Below are 10,201 nucleotides of genomic sequence, written 5' to 3' on the forward strand. Positions count from 1 at the left end.
CCCACCCACTGCTGGGCAAAAAAGTCTCACATTTTTGTTCCCAACCAACCACTTCTATTCCTCGCCAGATGTTGCCAACAATTAATGACAGTTCGCGTGTAATTATTTTTTGTAATTGCATAACTGGAATTATTTTATTTTAAACAAAATCCAACTAGTAGCAACAGCAACAGAGTGTTCTGATTCGATAAATGTCTATTGATAAGCAATTCCTGATCTTATCGGTGGATTAAGGATTTACTATGAAAAGGATGTTGTAACACGAAATCAACTCCGAATTCTTTATAATCGTATTCCTCATGGCTGAGGAATACGTGGTCATTACTTGTGGCTTTAACAGCTGATAGCAACAATAGCATTCCCAAAGGAGGTCGACATCAGCCAGGGGGCCGGTTGTAAAATCTTCAAAATTCAATGATCGATGAGAAAGAGAGACACAATCAGCATGCCTGATCATCAACTTTTACGGAAAGATCCAAATGCAACTCTCAGTTCAATTTAGGAGCCTAAACTAAAAAATAACTCGGTGGTACGAATTTGCTATGCATGTCAGTTTAGGTCGCAGAATGGATCGCATTATGAGAGAACTAGCGATCCGTCTAGGCTTCACTTGGGTTAAACCATACACTTAAACAATTCCTCGGGAATCACACTATATATTAAACAAACAGTATCAAAATCCGTTGCGTAGTTTTAAAAATCTAAGCATACATAGGGGACAGACAACGGGAAACCACTTTGTTTTATAATGTAGCGACGGTAAGCTCCCTGGTTGGTATAAAATCTCACGAGAAATAAGCAAAATCATGAAGCTACATTCGTAAGGTATAAACTTGTATAGAGCTGCGCAATTTAATTACATGACGTAAATAACTTAATAGATGATGATGGCGGCCGGCCTTGACTGACGAGGATAAGGATAATAACCACTTTTTATACAACAGCTTCTTTCACGACAAAGGAGAATGAGAAGACATTTCTTTCCCGAAATAGAGAGCGATGCGTAGAAAAAAAAAATTTAAAAAAAGCAAAAATTGGTTTATCTGTTTGAGTACAATGATAACTCTGGGGTGTTAGTAGTGGAATAGCTAGTACTTTTCAATCCTTTCTGGGGTTCAAGGGGATCTACGACCGTTACCATCGTAGAACCCAAAATAGTCGATCCTTCATCCTAGTAGAACACGGGATACATACTTATGTAACAGAGGGCTTACCATCATCTCATCATCATCAAATTCGTACCATCGAGTTAATTTTTAGTATGAATGCGATTCATTTTAGGTTCCTAAATTGAACTGCGCTGCATTTGAATCGTTCCGTTAAAGTTGATGGTAGGGCTGCTTTTCACCCATCCAACTGTGTCCCCCCCACAAAAAAATTACATCAATTATTCCTATCGAACGTGAAAGAAGGACAAGCAAACAAAAAAAAAACACACTTTGACATTCACAACATAACTAGACCGTCCAGGCGTCGCTCGGGGAAAACCATAATAAATTACAACCTCAACTTTCATAAGGAACCACACTTATCTAATGATGAACATGACGTGAAAACCCTACAAAAATCCGTCCAAGTTTATCGCGTTCATACAGACAGACGCGATAGGGGGATTTCTTTTTATATGTTAGGATATCAGTACTTACTATACATACAAGTTCATTTGTTAGACAAATTAAAAAATCCCCGACTTTCAATAATCATTTCGCTACAACTTTTGACCGGCTGAACCGATTTTGATCAAACATATCTAAGAACCACCTCATAAAAATTAGCTATCAAATAAAAAAAACTACATCCGAATCGGTTCTCCCGTTGATGAGCTACGGTGCCAAGTACACAGACAGACAAACAGACAGACAGACACACTTACCGGTCAAACTTATAACACCCCTCTTTTTGCGTCGGGGGTTAAAAACAAGTGATAAACATTAACTACTTTATGGAGGTATATAATGTGTTCCATTGCAATAATACCGGATCTGAATAATTGGTAAACAACAGATAAAATAGATTAAGTATTTCAATCCTAGAACCCGATAACATTACCTAATGCTCGCTTGCTCACTTATTAAAGATAATTTATACATACATTATGATTTGAAGGTTAGTTAAATACGAAAAAGTAATGTTCATAGCAAAAATAACTGTGTTTTACAAACTACTGCGAAAAGCATTTCGTTGGCATAGGTAAATTATTCATTATGTGTCATTCATTACGAATGAGATAAACAGCTAAATAGAAAGTAGGGTACCATGCAAACCACATTTATTTGTGCTATCACGCCATACAAACCAGGTTTCTTTGATTCTAGTATACAAATATTGGTTACAGATCCATACAGATCACATACTTCTCACCTCGTAAGACAGGTCTTACGAGCTAGTCGGGGCCGAGCGTGAATAAAATCGGCAAAAACACGAAATACCAATTAAAAAATCATTGAAATCTATATATATATAAAACTCTTGCGTTACTGAGTGACTGACTGACAAGACACTTGAATGCACAGCCGAAACTACTGTAGAGAGGCGTAGAAAGCTGAAATTTGGTGTGTAGGTTCCTAGGACAGTGTAGAGGAGCACTAAAAAGGGATTAATTAATCCTGAAATTCCCACGGGAAACGGAGTTTTACTCATATACGAAGTTGTGGGTAAAAGCTAGTTACAATGTAGTATATATAATATCACGTCTTTATCCCTTACGGAGTAAACAGAGTTAAGAGTTGCGAAAGAAGGCCATCTATAGTATGTAGGCTTGTTAGTGGAATTGGAGATTCAATACTTCCTATCCATCTAAAAGGAAGGCCTGGAGGCCTACCATCAACTATTGCAATACGATTCCAATGCAACTCAGTGGATCGCGTTAAGAGATTGTGGTAAGCCACCAGGGGGCTTACCATCATCTCTTAACGCGATCCACTTTACGACCTAAACTGCATCGCAAATTCGTATCATCGACTTATTTTTTAGTATGAATGCAATTCATTTTAGGTGCCTAAATTGAACTGATTTGCATTGGAATCGTTCTGTAAAAGTTGATGGTAGGCCTGCTGGTCCCCCACAGTGGGAACGTTTAAATGGTTGTTGATGCTGACGATGCTTCACGCTGTCGTCGAACAGTTTGCCAAATTTTACCGGATTCGGTATACAGTGTTGGCGGTAAATAAAAGCACTCATATACTGCTACGCAAAAATGTTCGCGCATTCGCGGCATGTGTCTGAGTTCGGCGACAGTGTGGAGCTGGCATTAGGTTGAAACCAAGGAGAATCAAGTTGAAACCCTACATTATACCTATGACTACAAGTCCCACTAAGAAGTGGAAATACAAGCTCTAAGTTATACCTATAACTGGTAGTCCCACTAATTAGTGGGACCACCGTCAGAGTTCAAAATTTGTGAGACCACAAGTGACAGTGGGACAAAATGAGTGGGACCACGAGTCAAAAGTCTGCTAGCCTATGCACGAGAAGAGATGGCAAGAATCGTGTGTTAAACCCAGACTAGAGGCAGGGCCACGGTGCCACAGTGTAACAATTAGATTGTTAACTAGCTACTGTGATAATCCTGTGCACATGGCAATTACAACGTTGCAAAATTGAAATTGTGTATAATTACTATGCACGCGTATAATTTACCGTTGGCACTGTTCTGTTGTGTGACGATGTACTAACTAGACAGTCTACAGCATATGAAGCTACTAACTTTGATTTCTATTCGGAGGGAATAGAGATGATTTTGCAAATATTATACCGTGAATTAATGTGTTGTTAAATGTACTAGTGAAATGTGATAAGTGTAGTAACAAAATCGATCTCATTTTCTAAATTTGATGATAATTTTTCTGATTTCTATTGGTGGTATATGATAGCTCTCTGCTCTGTCATCGGGGCGTGTTCTGGTTATATTTTCGGCTACGACACCCATATCCGGGGGTCCGCTTCAAAATAAAGCTATATTGAAGAATCGGTTGTGACTTTGTGTCGTGATGTATGGCATCAGTTTTCTTATAGAATGCTCTCTCGCAGGGTTGTTAGTGTAAAAAAATAAACCTTAAGATTCGGCTGTGATTTTACAACAGGCCGCCTCTAACCCTCCTTAGGAATGTTACGATAGCTCATTATTTTGCGAATGGGATTAAAGGAAATTACAGTATGCCAACAAAGAAGAGAAGAAAACGGATTTTATTTAACGAACTATACATTTTTTGCAAATAGAATGGGCAAGATTAAAACAAAGTCACTATCTTTGTCCCTATATCCCTATGTATGCTTAAATCTTTAAAACTACGCAACGGATTTTGATGCGGATTTTATTTATAAATAGTTTGATTCCTGACGAAGGTTTAGGTGTATAATTTATTAAGGTTTTACCTGAGCGAAGCAGGGACGGGCCGCTAGTTTAAAATAAAATAAATTAACTACCAGTGTTGCCAGCCAACTGGAGACAGCTCTTTAATTTATTTTCTTCACTTTCTTGACAGTCTGTAATTCCTTTTCCATGACCTTACATGAATTGCTTCCGTGTCCCCGTGGTGGGCGTGCGTCTTGCTGACCGGTCGTGGGTTTGATCCCGGACGAAGCACACTTAGTTTAATAATCTGCTTCCAGTTTGTACAATATATTGTAGGTTTAGGCATTTGATAGCGCGTGCGTGCAGAAACATTCATTTATGAAATCGAAGATTCTGTTAATTTAGGAGGAAACTCTGTCACCATCGTGTACAAATCGATCGATCAAGCAACCTCCTCGATCTGAACATTTGTTGCACCAATTTTGCACTTTAGAAGTCGGCAGTAATTTTATATCATTCACATATCTTTCATTTAAACCATTGATCAATTCATCATTAATTTTTAAACACCGATTATGTTTGGGATATAATGTTTCGATGTTTTTGGTAATTATTAAGAAAAAGAGACTGAATAAGCGTACCTAGGGGTTTTTTTTAGCTAGGCGGTGTTGGTGTAATGGTTAAGACGCCCGCCTGTAAAAATGGCAAACCACTCCATTTTCTAACGCTAAGAAAGTTGTTGTGTGTGTTTATTTCCACGTAATGACCACGACCCTCAGACATTAGGAATACGACTATGATGATGATGATGAGCGCGGTTTTATTTGGAAGTATAGAATGGAACTTTGGTAGGTATAGGAGATACGTAAAATTTGCTTTAGGAAAGAAAATTTGCCCGTAATTTTGGTACCAATATAATATTTTTTTTTTCAAAAACTGCTAAGAATCTGGAAGGTACTTAATTGAATATGTTAATTAGGGCTGTTTCTTTGATAAATAAGTTGTTCGCTGGTATCGGAATAAACAATACAATACTCATCTAAATATTCTACATCACTTCGTATCCTAATGTAAATCTATTCTATTGAGGTCATTAAGTTAGTTATCGTGTCGTTAGTTTGTGATATCTATTAATTAGTAAATCGTTGTGACATCGTTAATATACGGCTGTCGTTATCTTGGTATTCCAATAATTTATACGTCTTGAGGATTCCGTTTGCCAATTCCATTGTACAATAAATATATGAAAACAATGGAAACAAAGACGCGGGACGTTGAAGTACTTACTTTGTGTATGAAAATGCAATTTATATAATCAGCTGTTGCTATCCAGTTTTCTTGCAATTATTCGAATAAGGTCCAAGGTCTTATAAAAACTTCGTTAAAGAAATCACAACAAATAAGTATTTACATTATAACTAAAACGTCTACTGAAATGGAAGTGTTGGTAGAAAATAAATGTGAATAATACTTACTGCTTTTTCTTCCCTCTTGCACTTTGTAAGTAAGATCAGTGAATGCCAAGTCCACTGGTGGTCTCTTGGGCAAGTGCGTCAGGGTCTTATGCTGCGCGGGAGCAATGGTCACCTTGTGGGCTCCACTCCTGTCGGACATAATGGGTTTTAAGTCTGCGGACTCCACAAGGTTCACATCTTTGTCCACTGCCATTTTGTTCACGGAAATATGTTTAATCACGTCACAAAGGAACACGAGCGCGTCGGCGGCACGTCCGTCGTGTGCCACATTCGCACGCAGACTGCCGCTTGAAGATAATCCAAGTGTTGGCGACGGCACTCACTCGCCCATCTACTGTGACGTAGACTGATTACTATACAACTTTGTTGAACTTTGGCCCAACCATATAGGGTGACCAGAAATTATCGTTGATAAGTGGTCGCGAAATGTGAAGAAAACATTCAGCAAATTGGTATAAAACATTATAATTGTAATAATGATGCCTGCTAATAAATTTTAACAGGCCTTTTTTTTTCAATGTTTGTGCTATTTCAGAGTGTAAATACAAAGTATGTAAATGAAATATGTTGTTAAAAAAACTACTGTTTCAGATACGGTTCAGAAAACATTAATTGCTTATCTAATACCCTATATATGTTATTTCTGGTTATATGCTAACAATCTGTTCAGTAGATTTTGCATGAAAAAGTAACAAATAGGTTAATAAGATTAATTAGTTAAAATACATACGTTAATAAGATTAATAGGATTCCCAGCAGTGGGAAAATGAAGCTGTCAATGTTGATGATGATAATTAGCATAGTTTTTCACTATATTTTATATCACATACACATCATGCAAGTATCCTATTGTATGCAAATAAATAAATTTAAATTTATAGCGGTTTCTTAACTAAATCCTAACTGTAATAAAAGTAAACATTTGCAAAAGTATATCAGAATTGCCTCCTTATGAGTAAAACTTATTGTCTAAGAAATTGCACTGAAATGAAAAGAAGTGGGTATTGTAAATTTTTAATTTTATTTTGGTATTCATGGAAGACCACGCCATTTGATCATTGCTTGGTGAAAACCAATTTCAGTGAAAACTATGCTTTTAAACGGTGACAAAATTAAAAAATCTTTCTTTTAAAACATTGCACTGAATATAATCATGGATCTTTAGATTAAATTCAAGAAAATCAGCTACTTTTCATATGATTTATAGGTACTTAATAATAATAAACACCCTACTCAAAATAATGAAAAAGTAGGAAAGTGGACCTTGGGCTCTTCAGCCTTCAGGTGAGAGAGAGAGTCAACTTATTGTCATCATTGTTTTAACTTAGATTTAACTGTTAAGGCATACTATATTAGTCTTGTTGTAGCAAGCTGTACTAGTATAGTTAAATTTCTGATTTTAGAGTAGGTAGGTACCTATGACACATTGATTTTAATTAAAAATTAAGTGAGAAATAGACATGTCACTCTTCTTATTATTTAAATCCGAAATTTGGTGTGAAAAGATTGCAGAGACAATTTAAATACCATTTGAATTGTAATACATTTATGAACCATTTTAACTTAAAATGTAGGTACTACTATTTAGTTTAGGTATGTACTATAATGTGTTGGATGACTATAGTATAAGATAGTATATGTACCTATATATCTTTATCTTTCGAAAGATAAAATTTGACATGAAGTATGATTGAAATTGCTTTGCGTCAGTGTTCATACAAAACAATTTAATTTCTTTGTACCTACTAGTTCTGATTTGATTTGGCATTGTCTTTTGGTTTTCTATTAAAATTTCATAGAGACAACACAATCATTGTAGAAATACCCACATAATTAGTCGAAGCCAATTTAGACTTGTAGAAAGATGTTTATGAGAATTTGTTTTGAAATGAATTTTTATATTAGTACTTAGTGTCAAGAAGTTATTCTGTGCTTATGTTGTCATATCTAGCTAACCGTGTTAACTAAAAACCAACACGATGTTTTCGCAATCAACGCGTAAAACTTTATCGTAATGGTTTTGAGGTCAACAAGTTATAAGAAAGTTCATGTCCACATTAGAGATTTTGGCTGCTTACCTCAAATTATTTAGTATAAATGAGTTATCCATTATACTTTCTTCATGTAGCTCGTCTCAAATATAAACCGCACTGGTTAGAGAATTACAGAAAGAAATACAATTTGCAATATTTTGTGTTTTTATTTAGCTCCCTCTCTGTCTCGCCAAAAAACAGAAATTAGATATGCATAGACAACAAAATGGGACTGTCATATGTCATGGCTGTCACCTACTTGACAATGACAAGATCTTGTTTATCTAGTTTGTTTATGGTTGTTTGTTGTCAATCAAAAAATCAGTCAAAATTATCAAAATCTTGCTAAAAAGATTGTATTTGGTACGCTTGCTTGTTTTCACATAATCACTAAATTACAGACATTCGTATATCAGTATGAATTGTTGCGAGAATTTATCCATGCCCAACTGTGTTTGGTTTGAGGGCGGTGAAAAACGTAATATTATTGCATCTATCGTAGCTGGACTCTTGGTTCGTACATTTCTTTTGTATTTGGATGATTCATAATAGAAGAAAGTTTAGCTTTTTACTTTATTAACAATATTATATATTTATTTCTTATAAATTAATGCACTGCTAACCCTTATTCCTAACATCTTTGCTAGTTAGGTATCTTCCAAGACAAAGAGAATGGATAGGTACTGATAAAAAAATTGTACTTTTCAGTTTTTTGCTGGTTGGTGGTTCATCATAGATGCAGCCTCTGTTTACAAGGCAGATCTCCCAAATGCAGTACACGTGTGCGGAGTGATGGCTACTTTATCACTGATTATGGTTAATTCAGTGTCAAATGCTCAGGTAAAACCACATATTATAATTACATTCATATTACTGATGTACCTACCAGTTTGTCTAGTAAACTATGATTCAGGCATTTTCAATGTTTTCAGTATTAATTAATTAGAAGAACTGCCATTCTAAAATGATTTTAACATGGTATTTTTGAAATTTTTTTACCTACATGCAAATGTGCTTTATACCTTTGTTTTATTTTGTCTGTGCTTTATATTCTATTTATAAAAATAATTATTTTTTATTTGGCTACCAATCTGTTGCGATTTTACTTACAGGTGAGAGGTGAGACATACACAGGAGGGTGTATGGGTCCCCGAGGAGCTCGACTATGGCTCTTCCTTGGTTTTGTTGTCGGCTTTGCTTCTCTCATTGCATCCTGCTGGATACTGTTTGCGGATTATGTTAACGCTAGTAAGTGGAATCAAATTGTGTGTGGTTCAGATCTAATTATAGGACTCACTCCCTCCTATTGATGTTGTATGAGGCAACTAAGGATATCATAGCCTTGGCAGCTAATAGGCAACAGTACCGTTTCCAATAGGGGTTGATGTCAGGCAGGTGACCGGTCGTAAAATCAGGTGAATAAAAAAAAAGTCTTTTTTAAACTGACTTAATGGTGTCACAGCCTTGATTTCGAGAACATGTGTAGATGAGAGAAAGTGGAATTTAAATTCAATACAGAGGAAAATGGCAACATGCAATCATGGCTAAGACCACAGTCTTTTCACAAACAACTGGACCAAAATTTGTTCATCCATTATACATAAGACAAACAAATGTCATACTTACATACATCCATGTGTTTCCCTTGGTTATAAACATGTTGTCTTAATAACTACATAATTTATTTTGTATGCATACACCTACATAATGTTTAATCATAGTCTTGTCAAACACAAAGATTACTAAATTCTAACATACATAAATATACCTATATATATAAAGGCTAGCATACCCAATTGAGATATAAGAATACCATACAACTTCGCACAACATAATAGAGCGGCAGTTTGGGCCTTAGTATTTCTTGTATGAGCTAAACAAATTAGAAAGTCTATTGTGTTCTCTGTCTACAGTACTTATGTGATAATTTCTTTTTCAGAGAGTACTAAAAACACCTGGGCCGGAGTGAGTCTATTCTTACAGAACGCATTCATCTTCGCTGGATCTCTGGTTTATAAATTTGGACGCACAGAAGATCTGTGGAATTAAATTTTATTTATGTTAAATGTGTATTTATGTAAGTTGTATTTTTTCTATTCTGATTAAAGTTACGCGAAGCTAATTACCCTATGTTTGTTTTTTTTTTCTTTTGAAGTGTAATAGGTACCCATTTAATAGGACATTCGTATTTATATCTATTAATCCCTTTCCAAAATGTTCTAGTTATGCTATGCTCACACCTATGTACGAAGCATCCTGCAAATATCATATCAAGTGAGAGATGGACAAATCTCAGAGTAATCATAGTACGGAATTTTTGTCATAAAGTATTGCTATCTCTTATGCTTGCTTTGAAAATGAAAAAATATACCTACCGGACCGTTATGTTCAATTCCAGA

The 10,201-nt window shown here is 35.6% G+C and overlaps 2 protein-coding genes across 3 annotated transcripts in view; one reads left to right on the forward strand and one right to left on the reverse strand.

Annotated features, from left to right (window-relative positions):
* Positions 1 to 8,007, reverse strand: part of LOC128676838 (ATP-binding cassette sub-family G member 1-like) — a 29,196-nt gene extending 21,189 nt beyond the window's left edge. The window contains exons 1-2 of one of the 2 annotated variants that reach the window (XM_053757227.1): positions 7,848 to 8,007; positions 5,770 to 5,897 (exon numbers count right to left, since the gene is read on the reverse strand). In XM_053757227.1, coding sequence (XP_053613202.1) covers positions 5,770 to 5,897; positions 7,848 to 7,879 — 160 coding nt within the window. In that variant the 5' untranslated portion in view covers positions 7,880 to 8,007. Of the gene's footprint in view, positions 1 to 5,769; positions 6,094 to 7,847 lie in introns of those variants that run through there. The other variant, XM_053757226.1, reaches the window with a different exon arrangement.
* A 91-nt stretch (positions 8,008 to 8,098) lies between these two features.
* Positions 8,099 to 9,932, forward strand: LOC128676841 (uncharacterized protein). The gene is made up of 4 exons (XM_053757230.1): positions 8,099 to 8,315; positions 8,511 to 8,642; positions 8,915 to 9,050; positions 9,742 to 9,932. Exons 1-4 carry the CDS (start codon positions 8,220 to 8,222, stop codon positions 9,849 to 9,851), a joined length of 474 nt encoding a protein of 157 aa, XP_053613205.1. The 5' UTR covers positions 8,099 to 8,219; the 3' UTR covers positions 9,852 to 9,932.
* Positions 9,933 to 10,201: the final 269 nt, after the last annotated feature.

This window comes from Plodia interpunctella, chromosome 16 (genome assembly GCF_027563975.2).
Source record: "Plodia interpunctella isolate USDA-ARS_2022_Savannah chromosome 16, ilPloInte3.2, whole genome shotgun sequence".
In the NCBI taxonomy this organism is placed as follows: Eukaryota; Metazoa; Arthropoda; class Insecta; order Lepidoptera; family Pyralidae; genus Plodia; species Plodia interpunctella.

What these genes read in the sequence shown, in the direction of transcription:
- LOC128676841 (XM_053757230.1), top strand. Translation starts at nt 8,220, where the DNA reads ATGAATTGTTGCGAGAATTTATCCATGCCCAACTGTGTTTGGTTTGAG. An exon ending in CTATCGTAGCTGGACTCTTG is followed by an intron (nt 8,316 to 8,510) that starts GTTCGTACATTT and finishes TGTACTTTTCAG; the next exon opens with TTTTTTGCTGGTTGGTGGTT. An exon ending in TGCGGATTATGTTAACGCTA is followed by an intron (nt 9,051 to 9,741) that starts GTAAGTGGAATC and finishes TTTCTTTTTCAG; the next exon opens with AGAGTACTAAAAACACCTGG.